Consider the following 23,204-nt stretch of genomic DNA (forward strand, 5'->3'; position numbering starts at 1 on the left):
TCTGGTTTTGGTAATGATGGCCCTATAGAATGAGTTTGGGGGTGTTCCATCCTCTTCAGTTTTTTAGACTAGCTTGAGGATAGCCCTTATATGTTTGGGAGAATTTCCCTGGGAAACTGTCCATTCCTGGACTTTTGTTTGCTAGGATTTTTTTAAAAAATACAAATTAATTTCACTACTAGTGACTGGTCTGGTTCAGTTTATTTCTTCCTGATTCAGTTTTGGAAGGTTATATGTTTCTAGAAATTTTTCCATTTCTCCTAGGTTGCCTAATTCGCTGGAATAGAACTGTTCATAGTATTCTCTTACGATTTTTTGTATCTCTGTGGCACTGGCTGTTTAAATAGTATTTTTATTAAAAATAATTTCCAAACTAATAGTGAGAAGAGTGACATTTTTATTTTTTGGAGAGAAATCTTTATAATAGATAACAGGTAGATTCTCCTATCAGCTTATGTATTTGATCTGTTGTGATATGTTGTTTTGGTTGAAGTATGTGAAGACAAGTTGGCCTCGCTGAGAAATGTGATTGGAAAAGGATGTAGCATATTCATATTCTGAGCCTTTTCAGAGTCTGGGGATATTCGTCTTTGATATTACACTTAACAAATTAGTTACAATGATATCTGAAACCATACCAATTAACTTTTGTACTCTGTCATATTAAAATCCTTTGTCCTATCTTGCACTTGGAATGAATCCATTACCCAGACATAATTTTATCATATCATAAGATTGGTCATTTGGAATATATATCAGACCTTCCAAATGTTGATTTATTTTATGATATAAAATATCACACTAGTCAATATCACCACCTATCTCATCAGAAATGTGTTTAAGTATTGGGAACGTGTTAAGCAGACTGGTTGGTACATGGTTTCCAAATTTCCAATCTTCAGTTGAAGACTAGAATTTCTACCATTGGTAGTAAATACTGTAAGTTGTCTTCTTTGAAATGACAGGCTTACTTTATTTTTGAGAAAATTTCTGCCAAATACCAATGTCTGAATAAACATAGTTTGTCAGCTGTTCTTTCAAGTAAAATTGCATTCCATGAAAACAGTTGCTAGTTCAGTGCACAACAAACACACAAGTGCATTTCCTCAAGACAACATTGTGCATTAATTTGACTGTGATATATAGAACATTAAAAAGAAGTATACAAGCATGAAAATTTAATAAAATGTATTAGATTTTAAAATTTAGTAAAATTAATAATGTTTACTATATCAAAGACAGCCTTAAGTAATTATATCTTTTTTTTTTTTTAACTGTGAGTGAGTTGCATTGGCTACAAGCATAGTTTGGTGCCACTGCTTTTAAGTATGCTAAGATGCCATCAGTTTTATCTACCATTGCTTCAGCACAATCTATACTAAATGTCAAGACAGTATAAAAAAGACAAATAATGACTTCAAATTTATAAAAATAGTTTTCACGCACTGACCCCTTGGAAGTGTACTGGGGACTTCCAGATGTCCGTGGACCATACCATCCACCAGTATGTATGTACATATGCATGTGTGTGGAAATGCAAAGATAAACTGATACATGAATTTATATTCTATATTCTAGAATAGCCAAGATATATTTGAAAAAAAAAGTAGAGGGCTTCCCTGGTGGTGCAGTGGTTGAGAGTCTGCCTGCCTGCCGATGCAGGGGACACGGGTTTGTGCCCCGGTCTGGGAAGATCCCACATGCCGCGGAGCGGCTGGGCCTGTGAGCCATGGCCGCTGAGCCTGTGCATCTGGAGCCTGTGCTCTGCAACGGGAGAGGCCAAAACAGTGAGAGGCCCGCGTACCGCAAAAAAAAAAAAAGTAGAGACATTAATCTGCTACATTTCAAAACTTACTAAACAGCTCCAGTTTTCAAGATAGTATGATAGTGGTATAAAGACATATATATATATATATATATATATATATATATATATATATATATATATATACACACACACACACATACACACACATATGTGGAAGAAAATAGAGAACCCAGGAAAAATATGATTATTTTAAAAGGCATCATCGGGACTTCCCTGGTGGTGTAATGGTTAAGAATCCGCTTGCCAATTAAGGGGACACGGGTTCGAGTCCTGGTCCAGGAAGATCCCACATGCCGCTGAGCAACTAAGCCCGTGCACCACAACTACTGAGCCTGCGCTCTAGAGCCCGTGAACCACAACTACTGAAGCCCACACGCCCTAGAGCCCATGCTCTGCAACAGGAGAGGCAACTGCAATGAGAAGCCCACGCACCACAGCGAAGAGTAGCACCCGCTCGCCGCAACTAGAGAAAGCCGACGCAGCAACAAAGACCCAACACAGCCAAAAATAAATTCAAAAAAAAAAAAGAAAAGGTAGGCTTCCCTGGTGGCGCAGTGGTTGAGAGTCCGCCTGCCGATGCAGGGGACGCGGGTTTGTGCCCGGGTCCGGGAAGATCCCACATGCCGTGGAGTGGCTAGGCCCATGAGCCATGGCCGCTGAGCCTGCGCGTCCGGAGCCTGTGCTCCGCAATGGGAGAGGCCACGATACTGAGAGGCCCGCGTACCGCAAAAAAAAAAAAAAAAAAAAAAAAGAAAAAAGGAAAGGCATCATCAAAAGGCATATATTTTCAATGAACAGTGCAGGAACAACGAGACATTTGTACGGAAGAAAGTGAACCTTGAACTTGCCTCATATCGTAATAAAAAATAATTTGAAAAGGATAATAGACCTAAATGCAAAGGCCAAAACCATATAATTACTAGAGAAAAGCATCAGAAAACATAAAAGGGAAAACAATGGAAAGTTTGGGTTTCTGCTTTGTCAAAAAACACCAATAAGAAAGTGAAAAGGCAATGAACTGAAAGAACATACTGGCAAAATATCCAATGAAAGACCTTACCCAGAATAGTTAAAGAACGCTTGAAATTCAATAAAGACAGCAGACCCAACAAAAACTGGTGAAAGACTTCACAAATACATTGCAAAAGAAGATATCCAAATCGCCAGTAAGTATATTCAAGGTGCACAACATCAGTATTCATCAGAGAAAAGCAAATTAAAACCACAGTTTACATTCACTAGAACAGCTCCTACATTGCTGTTCAGAATGAAAAAATGGTATAGTCATTTAGGGATACTTTCTTGGCAGATCCTAATAAAGCTAAACACATGCCTACCTTGTGAGCCAGCACTTCCAATCCTAGGTATAGGCCCCAAAGATATGAACGTATATGCACCCCCCCAAAAAAAACAGACTTATACAGAAAAGTTTATAGACGCTTTATTAATAATATGCCAAAAGCTAAAAACAACAGGGTAATGGATATATAAACTGTGTTACATTCAAACCACACTGCAATGTAGAAAAAAATGAACTAGTGACACATGTAATACCTGGATGAATCTCGAAAACATTAAGTTGAGTAAAAGAAGCCAGACACAAAAGAGTATGTACAGAATGATTCCATTTACACGAAGTTCAATATAGGCAAAGCTAACTTATGATGATAAAAGTCATAGTCTAGGCCAAAGGTAGTCTTGACTGGAAGAGAAATAAAGGAACTTTCTGGCGTGATGGAAATATTCGAACTTGATCTGCCTGGTGATTACACGGGCATAAAAATTGATCAAGCTGTATGCTTAAGATATGTGCATTTTTGCTATATGTAAACTGTACCCTAATTTTAAAAAATTCTTCAAAGGTGATCTGAAGTACGGATGTATCAATTTTTCAAGCTGGAAGGGACTTTGCAAATAACCTGCTTCAATTCTTTTCTTCATTTTATAGAAGCAAGCCTTGGGTTTTGAAGCAAATTCTTAAAGAGGTAGTTCCAAGCAGAGCTGAGACTAGAACCAAAGATTCGTAAGTGACTAGCCACTATTCCTTCCACTGCACCAAGCTTTGAAAACAAAACTGTTCCCGGGAACAATTATTTCCACTTTGATTATTTGCTTTAGTTTTTCTCTGACAGTTTTCAACAATATCCAGGGGAATATCAAGAGCTCTGGTTCCGACTAGTTGTCCGGGTGAGGTCCCAGGCTGCTTTTTAATTGCTCACTGGGCTTTCATATTCAATGGAGAGAGGCTCTTTTGTTTGTTTCTAAGTTTATAGATGGCACCTATAAGCATAAGCCTCAGGCTCTTGGACACAATTTAAAATAGTGTGGCACTAACAGTTTGACACTAATGTCACTAAGACAGATGGAATTCCCGGTTCAGACTTAAACAAATTCTAATACTGCCCCCAATATTGTCCCTCTGCCACCACAGTCTCAGGCAACAGACTACATAAACAGTCCAGCCTTCTGTTAAAGATGTAGTAATAAAGGTACAAAAAAGAGATGTTGGGTTTTTTGGCCCAAAAGTCCCATGTAAATATGTGGTAACCTGGTATATCAACAGTAGGGAGAATTCCATCAATTCCTTCTCAAAATGCTTAGGAAAGACTTAAAGTCATGTCAAGGACTTGGTGCTTGCAACAGAGAAAGCAAAGGCGAGGTTTCAGTTGACACAAAGATTTATTCAAAGAAGTAATGTGTCATCAGAAAAAACTTTCCCGGCAGCTTCTTCTACTTCTGTTTACAGTTTCTTCATTTTCAAGTGGGGCAATGATTTTTTCCTTAATTATGCTGAGCTAAAATTTTCCACATTGTTAACTTGAATTTCATCTTCTAACATCCTATAAATATTAGAAAGAAGAATGAGAGGAATATTTAAATCAGAAGGAGAGAGATGTGACTGAGCACTTTTCTGATGAGAAATCTAGGTCTTTTCCCTATATTCTTAATCTCTAAAATTTATTTTTGATTCTCTACAGGCAGTAGGTGTTCATTAGATTAGAGCTGAAATAATGCACAGACTTCCTCATTTCTAATTAAAAAGCCAATCTTAGTATCTTAGTTTGAATATTTACTGTTTAAAGTATAAATAGTGTCAAAGTAAAAGTACTGACCTCTTTCTTCCCCTCTGAGGGACTCTGTTCACAGGTCAGGACTAAGCCTTCTTTTAATTTCACCCTCATCCATAATCCTCTTACTGATCCCACATAGGCTTTGAATACCCAAGGTACAAGTATGCCTGGAGTTTTCGTCACCTTATAATCACAAAGAATATCTGGAACTCTATTAAATGAAAACCATATTGTTTATTCAAAGAAATATCTCAACATTTCAAAAGAACTTTATATCCTTTATATCTGGGAATTATTTTAGGAAATAATTTGAACACATTCCTGCCAAAAGAGGTGAAACAAATTTTTACATAGGGAAACTTAAATTCTTTTTACAGATGCAGAGAAGAATGGATAGGTAGGAAACATGACTTGTTGAAGGTTTCAGCAAAAGTTCAAGACCATGATTATAACATCATGGCTTCTGTCACTCAGTTCTAGTTTTAAAATCATGGAGCTGGATTAATCTCCCAAATATATAAGCAGCTCATGCAGCTCAATATCAAATAAACCAAACAACCCAATCCCAAAATGGTCAAAAGACCTAAATAGACATTTCTACAAAGAAGATATAGATTGCCAACAAATACATGAAAGGATGCTCAACATCACTAATCGTTAGAGAAATTCAAATCAAAACTACAATGAGGGGCTTCCCTGGTGGCGCAGTGGTTGAGAGTCCGCCTGCCAATGCAGGGGACATGGGTTCGTGCCCTGGTCCGGGAAGATCCCACATGCCGTGGAGCGGCTGGGCCCGTGAGCCATGGCCACTAAGCCTGCGCGTCCGGAGCCTGTGCTCCCCAATGGGAGAGGCCATAACAGTGAGAGGCCCACGTACCACAAAAAAAAAAAAAAAAAAAAAAAAAACTACAATGAGTAATCACCTCACACTGGTCAGAATGGCCATCATCAAAAAGTCTACAAACAATAAATGCTGGAGAGGGTGTGGAGACAAGGGAACCCTCTTGCACTGTTGGTGGGAATGTAAATTGGTACAGCCACTATGGAGAACAGTATGGAGGTTCCTTAAAAAACTAAAAATAGAATTACCATATGACCCAGCAATCCCACTACTGGGCATACACCCAGAGAAAACCATAATTCAAAAAGAGTCATGTACCACAATGTTCACTGCAGCGCTATTTACGATAGCCAGGACATGGAAGCAACCTAAGTGTCCATCGACAGATGAATGGATAAAGATGTGGCACATATATACAATGGAATATTACTCAGCCATAGAAAGAAATGATACTGAGTTACTTGTAGTGAGGTGGATGGACCTAGAGTCTGTCATACAGAGTGAAGTAAGTCAGAAAGAGAAAAACAAATACCGTATGCTAATGCATATATATGGAATCTAAAAAAAAAAAAAAATCGTTCTGAAGAACCTAGGGGCAGAACAGGAATAAAGACGCAGACATAGAGAATGGACTTGAGGACATGGGGAGGGGGAAGGGTAAGCTGGGACGAAGTGAGAGAGTGGCGTGGACACATATACACTACCAAATGTGAAACAGATAGCCAGTGGAAAGCAGCCGCATAGCACAGGGCAATCAGCTCGGAGCTTTGTGACCACCTAGAGGGATGGGATAGGGAGGGTGGGAGGGAAACGCAAGAAAGAGGGGATATGGGGATATATGTATACATAGAGCTGATTCACTTTGTTACACAGCAGAAACTAACACACCATTGTAAAGCAGTTATACTCCAATAATGATGGTTAAAAAAAAGAAGTCACGGAGCTAAGTGGCCTCACCATGGTAGACCAAATGGTGTTTCTTATAAATCTCTTGCTTCTTACCACCAGCAGCTCTTGTGCCTCTGATGGCTTTAAGATGCAATAACTAAGTTTGTCTGCCTCAGATTGAAATGGCAACTGTAGATACAGTGAAATACAGTCCTTAGAAATATGCTTCCCCCAGCGCATCAGAAAAATCTCTGTAAGATAAAAGCATGCCTCTATCAGAATGTCCCTCCAGCAGAAATTTGACTCCTCAAATAATATCCTTGTTGCCTACCCAACCATACTCTTCTAATGAGTATTATTTGTTCTATTAAGGGTCTGATGCACCAAATGCCAAAGACACAAAGTAGGCACAGGTGATCATTATAAAGTCAATCAAATCAAACCAGTTTCCATTTTCTTCAAGCAAACATATTATTTCGCTTTCCAGAAGAATTGGTGCTGGAAGCCTGAATTAATTAATTCCTTAGAAATCATTTAGATGACTGCAATTGTACAACAAAAATAACATTTCTCTTGAGTCAAGAACAACAAATACCAGGTCTGCAACCCTGTCCCTATTTAGTGGAATGCTTGAAGTAGCACCAATACCTTATGTACCAAAAAGCCTGCTCTAAAGAATAAGAACTCATTTTACTTATCTGTCACAATTTTCCCTCTCCTACTGTCATCTGCCTCAGGAATGTACATCAATGCTGCTCTTACCACTTCTAATAACATTTTCTCTATAAAATGTTTACTTTGGTAGAGTTTGACAAAGATGTCTGCTCTTCATACAAGTCAGGCATAAGTTTGTCTTTAAATCTCAGTTGCTTTGAGTTCTTTCTTGGTAAACACCAATTTCCATAGTAAAACTACAAACGAGGACAAACAAACTTAGGATGAACCAGATCTTTCTAGGCTCTTTGTGTGGATGACTCAAAAGCAATTAGGGTTGTTATTAAGTTATCCAACAAGTACAGCCTGCAAGGCCTGGAACAAGTACTTCAGTCACCAATGTGGGAAACAAGTTTGAACTGGACATTGACAGTATTTTTTTTTTCTCTTCAGGTCCTACACTTTTATCAAAAGAAGGGCACATGTTATAAAGGACAAAGGGAAGAAATTCTTAGTTACCTAACCAGGAATGTTAGGGAAAAAAGGAATGTACAGAGGGAAAAAAAAAAAAAAGTAAGTAATCCATGCATTGCTTTGTCTAGATTCCAACACTGATGTCAATCAGTTGGACCGGAAAGATGGAGTTCATTCAAATCCCATTTGTTCTGGGTAGCCCTTGTGTATGGATAAATTCTATAAAGTCCATTTCCAGAATGGTCTTCTCCTCAGTCAAGAAGGGAACCTCATACAATTATCTAAACTCAAAACCTGAGGTAGGGCAGTATCTTTTGAAACTCCAAAGATCAGATGAAACATGTCATGGGAAGCAACATCTACATATAAAGCAGTATAGATCTGCTGAGTCTAAAATACACATATAGAGAGAGAGACAGCAAGAAGCTGGTTCATAGGTATCTAAAGGCATGGAATTTACACTGTGCCTAAATTATCAAAGTTAATAAGTGAAAAACATGTAGTTTAGGTAATATATTTCCATGTGAAGGAGTGAAGCACAAACATATTAGATGATCAAGAAAAAAAAAATTTGCTAGCAAGAGTGGCACAATGCCCTGCTGATCTCTTTTAGTTTCAGTAGAATAACACTGCAAGATACACATATACCTAAAACAGAACATACAGACCCAAGGTTTAAATAATATTTTCACGTTGAAAATTGTCACGGCCATCAAAAGATGTGATAGTGTCACATTAAACTTTTAAATACTATGCCTCTGAAAAGTAATTAGATGAAAAATAATTATACTACCACTGGTTTAGACAGACAGAGCAAGAGCTGCCACTAAAATAAAGGTAACCAGAATAAGGGTTACCTTTCACAATTGAAAGGGATTATAAACACATGAAAGTCTTTTCCCAGGAAGGTGATGTTGTTAAAAGAGAGATTCAAGAATATTTCAGATAACTTAATTGATGGCGGATGCATGTCAGGCTGTCAAAGGAAGATCTTCAGTGTTAAGATTTTGAGACAACACTTACTGGAATGCTTAAATGATTGAGCTGCTCCAGGGTGACATTTTTCTCATATTTTTTACACTTTTACTGGTAATGGAGAAAAAAAATATGCCATAGGAACAATTAAAAAGACAATACATTTAGTTGTATAAATTGCTTGACGGTAAGACAAAGCAATGAACCCTGATAAGAGGAGATGCCACACTAGTCATATCCCTCTAAGCAAAGGCAATCAAAACTCCAGATTAGCATCTTCATAATACGCAGCTGCCTCCAATGCATGGGTCATAATCAGAGACGCACTTCCTGGTTTAGGAGCAATTATAAAAATATGTTATACTCTTTTTAGTAGAAGAATCTAAAACGGAATTTTCCCATAAACTTCCTTTCATAAAGAACCCAAATCAGAGTTTGAGATTAGCAGATGCAAACTATTATATACAGAATGGATAAACAATAAAGTCCTACTGTATACCACAGGGAACTATATTCAATATCCTGTGATAAACCACAATGGAAAAGAATATGAAAAAGAATGTATATATGTATAACTGAGTCACTTTGCTGTACAGCAGATATTAACACAACATTGTAAATCAACTATACTTCAATAAAATAAATTTCAAAAAGAGAACCCAAATCATCTAACCTCTATCTTGTTATCTCTATCTTTTCTCAATAGAAAGTAAGACTGTTAAATAAGTGGTCCTACTAGATAGAAGTAGATGAAGTTTCCCCAACAAAACATCATTCACCCACTTAAAAAACATGTTCAACAAAAGGGATGCAAACCATTTGAGAGGTAGAAGATAATTCATAGAAGTCTAATCCCTCATTTATGGGGTTTCTTTAGCTCAGCTAGAGAACGTAGCACGCACATTTCATTTCTCTGCCTGTCATTCTGAAAGGAGCTATAGTTTTCTGGAATGAAAAGAGGCTGAGAAAAATAATACAGCTTGGTCACCAAGAAGTCCTTCTCTACTCCAAAGATTAGTACTGTCAGGCAGAGGCTCCGAGTTGGAGAACAATATCCTAGAAACTCCTACATGTTTTTCTGATGGAAATCTGAGTAAATCAAAGGCAAAGACTGAATCCCCTGCTCAAACATCAACTTAAAAACTCTTCTTGCAACAGAGTAAAACAAAACTATGGTTGCAATAGTTCACTGAAGTTCCTTTCTGTGGCATGAGAGAACTTTACAAAGAGCTAAAATTGAGATAATGATATGTGATAAATACAAGTCTTAACCCAGAATTGTGCACTGAATATGGCACATTTAATAACACACATGGGAACTGCTTTAGTGACATGTGTTTCACTTGACCAATAGCTAGTTACCTGATGCTAAAACATTAATAATATGGCAGTTTAATAACGTAAAAAAACAAAAAACCAATACCCCCAAACCAACAAAGCCTACTACTGAAATCTTGAATAAAATACTTCAGTTTAAAGTACCTCATTTCCAGGATTCACAATTGTAAATGATAATTTCATATGAGCAGGATCTGTTAGCATTGACAGACTGAAACTATCAAAAAGATTTATTGTTTAAGTCACCTATCTCAATATCTCATTCAGTGCAAGGCTAGAGACCTTAGATATGTCTGTGCTTGTTTCCAGGGGACTACCCTGGTTGCCAAGTTAAAGCAGAGGAACAAGTACGAGTTCTCCAAAGTAAGAGTTTACATTAAGAATGAAAGCACAGCCCTGGAAGCGGATAGCTCAATCAGACACAAGGTACAATCCACTGACAAATAGTTCAGAAAGCCAAGAAAACGTACGAAACCCATGAGCTTTCGAACTTCGAAACACATCCAGAGACAGAATCAGAAACAGAAGCTTTGGTCTTTTAAAAGAGACCTTCACAAATCAGGTTTGTGTTTGTTTCTTTTTTCTTTCACATTTTAAGCCTCAATCAAGTCAGCTGTCTCTAGGGATTTTGAAATTGCTATAGATTAAAATCCTCTCTGACTCAACTGTCTGACTAATGCCGAGGGTTTAATAATTCTACTTATAAGAGACTTTTTTGATGAAACCCTGCCGTATGCTGTCTTCAGATGCGCCACAGATGCACCATATATAAAGCATCACTGTCCTTATTTTCTTTATGACTGCATTTAGAGATGAGAAAATGTATTATTACGAGCAGTTCTATTATTTGGCAGACCTGGCAGAAAACAGTTTTACAATACTAATGTAGCAACTATCACCTATAGAGACAAAGACCTACTTCCAGGTACTGATGACACATATTCATGGCTTGCTTCCAAGGATAGGAAGTTAATCATTGTGATAGATAGAGTTAAGTTAATGAATTTCTAAACTTTATGCTTTCAATAATAAAACCATTTAAGCTATAGCATTTGGACTCTCTACTTCCACAGATCAGGCACTTTGATACTCAACAGGTTGAGTAAATTGAATCCATATATTGTATTTACGTTCTCTGTCAAGGTTGCTTCTCCACATTTGAGAGATCAAAGGCAAAACAGTCATCAACCTGTAGCCTTCAATACTGTGTTCATGACATTTAATCAAGTGCCAACTCCACCGCATCATTCACCAACCTTAACAATATTTAAATGCATGGCGTCGTTTAGCAGCAAATGTAGGCACAGTACTGTTTTAATACACACACACACCCCCCTCACACGCACACGTGCACACACAACTGCATGTGCACACGCAGCCATCCCTCCCCACCACCCCCGAAAAAAGAAGAGGAAGATGGCAAAAAATATATACTCGCTACATTGTGCGAGAAAAGAAATTAAAAATGCACAGAAATACCCAGTAAACACTTTGGAGGTAGTTTTCTACCTGAGGCAGCATCAATCACGGTGGAAATTCCCCTTCGATCAGACACTGGACGGGATGACCCTGGCATGCTGACTGGGTCAGAGCGGACTGGCTGGATCCTGCAATGCAATTTAATTTAATTCACGTATGTTACTGGCATCAAAACTGTCGCTGGCTACAACAGATCTTAAATCAGGAACGCTGGAATAGCCCAATCCATTAAAGAACCATTCATTCTAAAACAAGGCAAACAGGGGAGCTGCAGTCCCTTATTCTCACAGAAGGCTAAAGCACAGCATTCTCTACACTCTAGACCTCTTCTTCTCTTTGTATGTTTTCAATAGGTTTTAAGCAAGGGACTGAAAAACTGAAATTAATTTAAAGGGATAAATTAAGCAGCATGGGAGAGGACACAAAACACATTATACTGAAAACTTTGGCATTTGCAAAGGAGATGAAAAGTTTTGAGAATCTTCAAATTCATGAATAGAACCATGCCTTCCTTAAAAGATAGCATTAATAGATACAAATTTTGAGTCACTCCCTTAAAATCCTTAATGAAAGTTACTTTATATATGACAACAAGCATAGGATAACAAAGCTGTGCTGGGATCTGGCTGCCAGGGGGTTAGCTAGGATTACTACTATCTAACTGAGTTACCTCCATAAAATCATCAATTAGCATTGAAGAATCAATTAGAGTCTCAGCAAAATTGCAATTTACTACATACAATTTCAAGTTGCTTGGGAATGGCAAATCTATAAATGCCAAGAGTCTATTTCCAGTTGTATTAGATTAATACTGTTCACACAAAAATTTCTGTATGGCTAAAAGATTGGAGAGGCCCAGGCAACTTAAAGGACTAAAGACTTGTTATAACAATATAAGCATGCATTTTTGGCGATTCGTTCATTCAGTAAGTATTTGCTGAATATTAATCATGTGTCAGTATTATTCTAGGAACAAGCAGAAACAAAACACGAAATACAAAGTCTGTGTGCAGATATATAGTACAGCATATGGACTTTCAGGACTGATGCAAAAGAAAACTGGAGTGTGAAAATGAATGAAATAGGTAATGAAAGCTCAGAATGAAGAAATGGGGGGAGGAATGTACAGTCCATAGCAGACTGAGATGATCTTATGGCGCTACAACAGAAATTGGCCTGGAGGGGTGGGATAGGGAGGGTGGGGGGGAGGGAGACACAAGGGGGAAGAGATATGGGAACATATGTATATGTATAACTGATTCACTTTGTTATAAAGCAGAAACTAACACACCATTGTAAAGCAATTATACTCCAATAAAGATGTAAAAAAAAAAAAAGAAATTGGACCTATATACAGTCTTAGGATGTGTATATATGCAAAGGGGCAAGAAGTGCCCTTTAAACATAGAACTAGAACAAGTGAACCCTTGGAATTGTGACCAAGCATGATAAATGGAGGGCATCTTGAGGAGCATGATTAGGCTTAAGCATAGGGTTTATAGTGGATACTGGTGGAAGATAAGAATCGATAAGCACCATGGGACAGATTATAGAAGCCTGACATACCAATTATGGACTACAGAAAAAGAGTCCTTTTTTTTTTTAAATTTTGCTTTTTACATTTAGATCCGTGATCCACTGAGTTAATCTTTGTGAAGAGGTATTTTTGTATGTTTTTAAAATAAATTTATTTATTTATTTTTGGCTGCACTGGGTCTTCGCTGCTGTGCGGGGGCTTTTTCTAGTTGCAGAGAGTGGGGGCTCCTCTTCGTTGAGGTGCGCGGGCTTCTCATTGTGGTGGCTTCTCTTGTTGCGGAGCACGGGCTCTAGGCGCACGGGCTTCAGTAGTTGTGGCACATGGGCTCAGTACTTGTGGCTCACGGGCTCAGTAGTTGTGGCTCACAGGCTCTAGAGCGCGGGCTCAGTAGTTGTGGCACATGGGCTTGGTTGCTCTGTGGCATGTGGGAATTGACAGGCGGATTCTTAACCACTGCGCCACCAGGGAAGTCCCAAAAGAGTCCTTATTGAAAGCACAGCTCGAATGTATATGCATTTGTTGTATGAAAGAAAGAAATGGGGCGGGGGGGATGAAAAATGATGCATTTGATCTAGTCCTGGAAGTTGGAAATGTTGATGATCACTGCTGTAGTGGACAATAATGGTGCCCTAACCAGTATGCCTTCTGCCCCAGGTCATTTTCCCAAGCCAGTCATGGTAATCCCATCATCTCATGGTGAGATTAATTAGCTCAGGGATGGGCAGGCCGAAGCAAATGAGGGCCAGTGAGAAGAGAGGAAGAGTTTATTTGAAGTTTCTAGAAGAGATGTTTTCTGGGTCTTATAAGAAACAAGAAGCTAGCCTGTTAGACATGCCCAGTGCATGCAAATCAAAGCTCCTTCCCGATCTAAATAATTTATGTGGCCTAATAATTTTCCTATTATTAATCCACTTTATAGCACTGGAGTTTCTGAATCATCCAGAGTTGTGGGTGGGGTATGGACTGGGCTATAGATGAAAGAAGATTGGCCAAGAACTGATGTGTTGAAGCTGGGCAACGGATACACAGGGGTTAATTCTATTATTCTCTTTAACTTTACATATTTTTATATATGCTTGAAATTTTTCCATAATAATAATTTTAAAAAGACCAAAAAAAAACTGGTGGGGGTGATGGAAATGTCCTAGAATTAGACTGTAATAAAGCCACTGAATTGTACAGTGAATTTTATGTTATGTGAATTATATATCAATTAAAATAATATGATTAAGGTGTGAAGATCTAATGTATCACACGGTGACTACGGTTAATAAAACTATATTATATAATTGAAGTTTGCTAAAAGAGTAGAAGTTAAATGTTCTCACACACAGAAAATTCACAACATACATATATAAAATACATCAGTTGATGGATGTATTAATTAACTAGATGAAAAAATAAAATGATAAAATGAAACTGATTTCTTAGGAGCTAATCTTGAATGGAAAACTAGGTTTTATATTTCACTTTCTTTTACATTATCTATTTCTTAGGTCTATTAATAAATATTTCATTGACCTTTTTAATGAATTAAATCCCTATTCCAAATAAGGAACTGGTATGAAGTTAGCCATGCCTAACAGCCATGCCTGTTATAGATATGACAGCCACCAATACACCTGACTGTTGCCATTTTGGTTAGGATACAGGGAGGCAGAATACCACAGCATCAAGTAATCCTTAGCAATATGAGGTATAGGACAAGGTACCAGGTGTAAAGGGTCAGTTGAGCCAAAAAATCTAAACAAGTCTTCACAATTTAAAGGAGAAGGTACGGGGCCGCTTCCCTGGTGGCGCAGTTGTTAAGAATCCGCCTACCAGTGCAGGGGACACGGGTTCGAGCCCTGGCCCGGGAAGATCCCACATGCCGCGGAGCAACTAAGCCCATGCGCCACAACTACTGAGCCTGCGCTCTAGAGCCCACGAGCCACAACTACTGAGCCCATGTGCCACAACTACTGAAGCCCGTGTGCCTAAAGCCCACGCTCGGCAACAAGAGAAGCCACCACAACGAAGTGTAGCCTCCGCTCACCACAACTAGGGAAAGCCCGTGCGCAGCAAGGAAGACCCAACGCAGCCAAAAATAAATTAATAAAAATAAAATAAATAAATAAAGAAGAAGGTAAAGTCAACAGACATACTGCCATTGTGCATAAGCCTAAAGAAATGTAGAACCAGAGGTGAGGAGCTGGGATAAAGTGATAGTGGACAGGAGTGAGGAGAATATAAAGAGTGGGATTTCTAACTGGATGCTGGGCAGGAAATGGTACTAAACAGGACACATAATTGAAATGATGTGAGGTAAATCTGAATTTTCCACCCAAACTGTGTTCTAATGGGGTTAAGGTCATAACCAAGGGCCTATATGCTTAAATGTTTAAATATAAACTACAAGTGAAATAAAAAAAAAATTATAGGGCTTCCCTTGTGGCGCAGTGGTTGAGAGTCCGCCTGCCGATGCAGGGGACACGGGTTCGTGCCCCGGTCTGGGAAGATCCCACATGCCACGGAGCGGCTGGTCCCGTGAGCCATGGCCACTGAGCCTGCGCGTCCGGAGCCTGTGCTCCGCAACGGGAGAGGCCACAACAGTGAGAGGCCCGCATACCTCACAAAAAAAAAAAAAAAAAAAAAAAAAAAATTATAAACCTGGGACTAACATAAAGGTTTCTAATATTTATTTATTTATTATTATTATTATTTTTTGCTGTACGTGGGCCTCTCACTGTTGTGGCCTCTCCCGTTGCGGAGCACAGGCTCCAGACGCGCAGGCTCAGCGGCCATGGCTCACGGGCCCAGCCGCTCCGCGGCATGTGGGATCTTCCCAGACCGCGGCACGAACCCGTGTCCCCTGCATTGGCAGGCGGACTCTCAACCACTGTGCCACCAGGGAAGCCCGGTTTCTAATATTTATATGTTCCCAACAAATAGGACAGAAACAATTTAAATACCGGGAGCTCTTTAGTATAAGAAAAAGAAAAGTCCCTGAGGAAATTTCTGGAAGGATTTCAGGAATAAAGCTCTGTCTGAAAAAGCAAGTTAGAGAGCTTTTAAATGAAGAACTGTATCTGAAATAAGGGGTAAGAAAGCTAGGGGAGGTCAAAAACAAAGGAACAGGGGACTTCCCTGGCAGTCCAGTGGTTAGGACTTCACCTTCCAGTGCAGGGGGTGCGTGTTCGACTCCTGGTCGGGGAGCTAAGATCCCACGTGTCTTGTGGCCAAAAAACCAAAACAGAAAACAGAAGCAATATTGTAATAAATTCAATAAAGACTTTAAAAATGGTCTACATCAAAAAAAAAACCTTTAAAAACAAAAAAAGAAACAAACAAAAAACCCAAAGGAACAGAGCTGTGTATACAGGAGCTGAGGATGTCCTCCAAAGAAAAGGGACAGGGTCTTATCAGAGTAGCGGGTGACAATCAACAGAAAGAAAAAAAGGTGGGGGGAGAATCTTGTGAATACTTTAGTAAAGAGAATAAACATAGTTTTATGGGTCTATTTTATTAACATTTAAGTAACACAATAACCTATAAAAACATTTGAATATGCACTTATTCACTAAGCTGAGGACTGACTCTACTTGACTTTCTGAAACTGGATCATATTTTATAATTAGTACCTATGAAAAATGGTCTAGCACCCACTGTATTGTCACTATTGCCTCACATCTTAGGGAGAAGTGCCACTTCTAGAAAGCTGAAGAAAATATACTGAACCAAAAAAACCAAAAATGTATGGAAGAAATAAAATACAAAGAATACTAGAATAAAAAACTAAAATAGTGGGCTTCCCTGGTGGAGCAGTGGTTGAGAGTCCGCCTGCCAATGCAGGGGATGTGGGTTCGTGCCCCAGTCCGGGAAGATCCCACATGCCACGGAGTGGCTGGGCCTGTGAGCCATGGCCGCTGCGCCTGCGCATCCGGAGCCTGTGCTCCGCAACGAGAGAGGCCACAACAGTGAGAGGCCCACGTACCGCAATAAAAAAAAAAAAAAAACACAAAACTAAAATACTTAGAAAGGTATTACAGGAGACATGCTTCATTATATGAGTTATTCTTAAAGAAGAAATATCTAGGCCTAATCCACCTCTGCAACAGCTTTTGCATTGTTATAAAGATTTGTTATTAATGTTGACAAAGAAGTAGAATAAAAACATATTTCCAACATAGGATTGGGACACATTTTTCCACAATTTCTAAAAAAGAGATGCAAGAAAAAGGTCAGAGGGCTATTTTAGATTCAAATAAAAATACACTGTAGAATTCTTTTTTAAAAGAACACAAGGAAAGGGAGATTATATTGCATTAGACTGAGCCCTCCACTGTCTGTTGTGTCCTAATGTGTCAAGTCTTGGTGTAACAAATTAAACTGCTAAGCAAACAGAAGAGCACAAAAGTCAAAAAGTTCTCAATTACATTAAAAAAATGCTAATAATAAAAAGCATACTCTGTAAACTACTGTGATTCTTACAAGTAAGAATCGAGAATATATATGATGAAAATATAGCAAGACAGATAAAGAGATAGATATTAGAAATATGAGAGAGGCATCATAAAATAAGACGGCTTTAAAAAGTACACTGAATATTAGATTTAGGGAAGTACAATCCAGAACACAAATATTTATTGGATGTGATAAGATCTCACATAAGATCCCCAGTGATAATGATGAACCACAAGTTACACTGCATGTATTCTGCAACGTGATACAGCGTCAAAAGGGGAAATGCAAATATTATCTAAGATGTTAATGACAAATGAACATATTAATGTGTTCAAATCACTATCTAGTTCTTATTTCTTACCTGAGACTGTTGAGATCAAGATCATCTGTATCAAAATCCGAAAGGGGCTGTGGAGTATCACTTGGACCATGAGACTGCAACACAGATGAACTGGATGATATGACTGTGGTTTGGCCTGAGGGATGGATGGTTTTGAACTGGAACTGTGGACCCATCCACAGACGTCTGTGGGGTCCGGTGTGCGTTACAATTTCTACCTGGAACAGATTAGGAATCATGATTGAAATGTATTAGGCTCTCCCTTTCAGAGCCTTTCATGATCCACCCCCTCACCCCAGTCTCAGCTCTGAACACTCACATTCTCCAAGAAGCCCATCTTAACCAAGTGGAAGAGGGACAGGGCATCTACAATCAAAAGGTGATGACAGGGACTTCCCTGATGGTCCAGTGGTTAAGAATCTGTCTTGCAATGCAGGAGACACTGGTTCAATCCCTGGTCGGGGAACTAAGATCCCACATGCTGCAGGGCAACTAAGCCCACATGCCGCAACTGGAGAGCCTGTGTGCTGCAACTACAGAGCCCATGTGCTCTGGAGCCTGCACACCGTAACAAAAGATCCCGTGTGCTGCAACTAAGACTAGGCACAGCCAAAAAATAATAATAATAAATAAATAAATATATATTTTTTAAAAAGGTGATGACAATAGCAACCTATAGAGACATTCACTACATCCCTCTACAGGTTCTCACCAAAATATATCAATACCAGAAACTCGTTTTGTGTATGTGTAAATATATGTGTGTATATGTAAACATAAATACACACACACACACACATGCACCCCACATATATAACACAAAAATCACATGAGAATAAAAGGATCAGTTGCCTGCCTCATATACCGAGCACTGGCTCCCTAGGGACTACGTTTTTCACTCATTCTAGACAGTACTTACCACTTTGTGGGCATGCAGTGAATACTACACCTATCAATCCACAGATTAAAAGTAATTCCTTCATTGAGGACCAAGCTCATGACAAATGTGAAGTTGTTCTTGAACTATCCAAGGAAAAGAAAAGGTCTGAAATAATTTAATACCCAAAGCCAGTTTCTTTCCACAATTAAACACTATAATATTTACTGTCCTCAAAATCCTCCAAATTTCATTTTTAATGTAAGAGAGGACTATATATTTTCCCTCAAACTAGATTTGTCTTCAAAATACCATTTCTTAATTAGATTGTTTTCTCAACTACCATGAACATTCACATAGGTATTTTAAATGCTGCAAAACAGTAATAACAGAATGCTTTATGAATTTCATGCTCTAAGGAGGGGGTATGGAATGTTGCCAATACTAGACAATGCAGAGAGTAAGACACAGGGTAAAACCTAAAAATAAACATGTGATTTTACAAATGAGCGACTTGAATAAGAGACTAAATATGCAAACCTTTGGTAAAACACTATTTCTCAATGTCTTGTAATTGCTACATCCACGTCTGTATACATACTTTATGGAACTGACTTGCCATGTGCCTTAGTTTTGCCCTGAGTTCTTTTATATTTAATCACATTTCTCTGATTGCAGTGATTAATTCTTAACAAAATGTAACTGAAAAGGTTCACGGAGTGCAGCTCTGTGTTTGCAAGTCCTAAAGGGCAAAAGCATCACGGTCTTGGAACAATATTCACATTCCCACTAAACACAGGGAGAAAACTACTCAGATTTAGGACAGTGATTTCTCATTCAAGAAGTTGTATTCAGCAATGTAAATGAGGCCACAGATAAAGCATTCTGTGTATTTTAAGCTCAAAACCATCAGTGTCACAGAGCCGAGAGGTAAACAGATGCCTGTGCAATTTCACTGAGGCAATGGCCAGATGTTCCTGCTCACTCTCCTGTTGTATGCAGTACAAACATATTGTAGATACTTTCACACTGACAGCACACATTACCCCTTTTTCTAATTGAAAAGTGGAAGTGAAGGACAGTGGTTTCTTTGCCAGCATTCTTTTTTTTTTTTTAAATTTATCCTGGTATCCTCAAGAAATGATGTATCTCCATATGCATCAAGATCCTTCAAGGATCTTCCTGGGAGTATTTTTGGTGTGATGAAATGTATGTCACCTAGAAACAATTTGATTCTCCAGTTCCCAGATTCCCTTTAGTTTTTCGGGCTCCCTTCCCTGAGAAAGCAATGAAACTGCACCCGGCCTCCACTGAGGCACCTGTCTGATGAAAAGCCGCTGGATTGGTAATCTGAGACCAGTCATTAACTTCACCAAATGATGTCAGACTTGAGACAGACATAACAGCATTTGTAATGAAGTCACTTGTAATCTCATCATTTTGAAATCTGCCTGAGTATCTTTTATGTCAAAGCCCTTGAGATGAAGACAGCTTCACCTAGCACGGAGAGGAAGGGTCAGTCGAAGCTGTTACAGGACTGGTTTTGAGACCGCTAGAAGCGGCATTACAGGAGCTTAGGAAAGGAAAGCCAGGCGGGCACTTGTGTAGATTAGAATGCCTAACTTTCCTAATCAAAGTATGGGCCCAATCTTCAGAAATTGTTGCCTCCACAAAAAAAAAGCCCAAAGACTGTTGAAAGGCTTCACTGTTTTAACAAGGCCCATTCTTATTTTAATCCAAACAGTCCATCTGAAATCCAAGGTCCTGGGGGATATGAATGGATTGTTTGAAAGGTAGCATATTTTATGCTCTCTGTGTGAACGCTAATGTACACACATATATACATATGTATATGTGTGTGTATAAAATATATGTATCCCTGCAGCAGTATTTATGAGAAATTCTTAATATGGAAAGACAACTGATTATTTCTTGGGGAACCTAAAAAAATCCCAATTCTGCCCATTTTCCTCTAAGGAAAATAATTTTTAAAATTCAAGAAAAAAAGAGCTAATGGATCTCTGTTTTCTGTCACTTTAATAGACCCAGTGTTTCAGAGTCTTACCTGAGACAGCCACTCTTCATCTTCCTGTCCACTATGGTCAGAAGCTAAACTGTCATAGGACCCATGCCGAGTAATGGGCCCAGGACTTCCAGGGGGAACCACTGCAGGAGAAAGAAAATGTATTTAAACAACTTTAATCCATTCAGTGAAAAAAATGAATGTGGGCATGACCATCCTGAATACTGTGGTAATTTATAAGCTAAAATAAGACATTCAATGCACAATTCAAATAATTAACGAACAAGAAAGACTGAGTTTCTGAGGAATAAGAAAAATCTCCAAATAAGAGTACACTTTAAAAAACATCTGCAGGAATTTAGTCATTACATATATCACTGTTAAAGAAATACACAACTAATTGCATCTTAACAGCACAAGTACATTAAGGAATAGTGACAATTCGATTGCCCATGCACCAATATAATTCCTAGCCTTTAGGACACTTCAGTCCTCTCCATCTAACAATGAAATTAATTTAATGCAGTTCCTATATAATTCAGGAAGGGGTTTTTAAAACAAATATCAAATAAGATTCTTTAAGAGTTTATTTAATAGTTCATATAAAGGGAAGGCATTAAAATATTTTTAATTTTAAAACACTTTTAGTTCCTAAAACATTTCATTTATCCAAAGAAATGTTTCATTTTTTCTGGATACTTCAGTAGTTTCCCTGATTCTTAGGTGGTAGGATATAGGCTTTAAAACACAAAGAGGCTGCTTTCTCATAAAAAGAAGAACCTTTGCTTAGTCAAAGCAATAAAATGATTCAGCAAACATTTATTGAGTTCCTAATGAACCAAATACCATCCCAACAGAAACTTATTTAAAGTCCCATACTATTTTTTTAAATTTAATTTAATTTATTTATTTTTGGCTGCACTGGGGTCTTTGTTGCTGAGTGCAGGCTCACTCTAGCTGTGGCTTTCAGGGACCACTCCTCGCCACGGTGTGCGGGCTTCTTATTGCGGTGGCCTCTCTTGTTGCGGAGCACGGGCTCTAGGGCGCGCAGGCTTCAGTAGCTGCGGCACTAGGGCTCAGTAGTTGTGGCTCCTGGGCTCCAGAGCGCAGGCTCAGTACCTGTGGCACACTGGCCCCGCAGCTCCGCGGCATGTGGGATCTTCCCAGACCAGGGCTCAAACCCATGTCCCCTGCACTGGCAGGCGGACTCCCAACCACTGTGCCACCCAGGGAAGTCCCTAAAATCCCATACTATTTATTTGCTTATTTTTATTATAAAATAGACTTCATTTTTAAGGACAATTTTAGGTTCAAAACAAAATGGATGAGAAGACAGAGATTCCCCATATATTCTCTCCCTCTGTATACACTTTAATACTAAGAGAAATAAAGCAATAAAGTACTGAGGGGAAATAGAGAAAAGAAAAGGAAGAGGACAGAAGAGGATGGAAAGTTGGTGAGTATTAAAGAAATCTAGAAGAAACAGAAAAGAATGAGAAAAAGAAAATAATCTCAGAATTTCTACCACCCAGAGATAGGTATATACTTCAGTATGTGCATTTTCCTTAGGCTACATTCCTAAAAATGAAATCAAAGGATATGAACATGTCTAAATTTCTTAATGCATATTCTCAGAAAGAGTTACACTTCCATGAGCAGTGACTGAGAATGCTAATCTCACAGCACTCTTGCCAGAACAAGGTATTTTGAAGAACTAAATCTCAGTGAAACAGATATTAGTGAAGTAGACAGAGCAGAACACAGGACAAGATTTTAAAGAAGAGGTACTCACAAAAACCTTATCTTAACTATCTGGGAGAGGAGAAATGATACCAGTCAATTACTCATCAGAGGGAGATAAACAGTATTAAAATACAAGATTTGCAGTGGTTAAAACTATTAGCTATCAGTTCTTCAGATTCATAGTTCTACAGCTGAGAGGCATGCTGGCATCTGGCACAAAACACAAGTTATCACCAAAGCATAACACCTAATTTCTTAGGATTTTGAATATCATGAAGAAAAGAATACCATAATAATCAATTATTATTTAAGCATCCTTAATAATTTTGGTGTATATTGCAAAGATGATAAGTAAATTTATGTTTGCAAAGGCTGAGTTATTCCCTAACCATTTGTATTCTTTTTAATAAATAAATTTGATATTAAATTCTTAATACAGAACAGAGCAAGAGTATGCCTCAAAACCCCACTCCCTAAATACTAGTCAAGAAGGCAACTATGGACAAATATCTAGAGGTCAGGACACACTTTGGAACGCAGTTGAGGTGAGAGAAGATTTTAAAGAGGTGAGGTATGAATAGGCCATGCAGATATCTGAGGGGAAAGTGTTACAGAGAGAATATCAATTACAAACATTTTGAAGTGGGAACATAAAGGAAATGTTTCGGTAATGTCAGGAGGCCAGTGTGGTTG

The 23,204-nt window shown here is 38.5% G+C and overlaps 1 protein-coding gene across 14 annotated transcripts in view; it reads right to left on the reverse strand.

The window, feature by feature from the left end:
• The window catches only part of BCAS3 (BCAS3 microtubule associated cell migration factor), a 574,874-nt gene that overhangs the window by 270,138 nt on the left and 281,532 nt on the right, over positions 1 to 23,204 (reverse strand). For 10 of the 14 annotated variants that reach the window (XM_079905183.1, XM_079905184.1, XM_079905176.1 and 7 more), the window contains 3 exons: positions 20,811 to 20,911; positions 17,890 to 18,086; positions 11,579 to 11,676 (listed from right to left, as the gene is read on the reverse strand). In XM_079905183.1, coding sequence (XP_079761309.1) covers positions 11,579 to 11,676; positions 17,890 to 18,086; positions 20,811 to 20,911 — 396 coding nt within the window. Of the gene's footprint in view, positions 1 to 2,131; positions 5,111 to 11,578; positions 11,677 to 17,889; positions 18,087 to 18,787; positions 18,892 to 20,810; positions 20,912 to 23,204 lie in introns of those variants that run through there. The other 4 variants (XM_079905187.1, XM_079905186.1, XM_079905189.1 and 1 more) reach the window with 4 other exon arrangements.

The sequence above is a fragment of the Stenella coeruleoalba genome (genome assembly GCF_951394435.1).
Source record: "Stenella coeruleoalba genome assembly, chromosome: 19".
Taxonomy (NCBI): domain Eukaryota; kingdom Metazoa; phylum Chordata; class Mammalia; order Artiodactyla; family Delphinidae; genus Stenella; species Stenella coeruleoalba.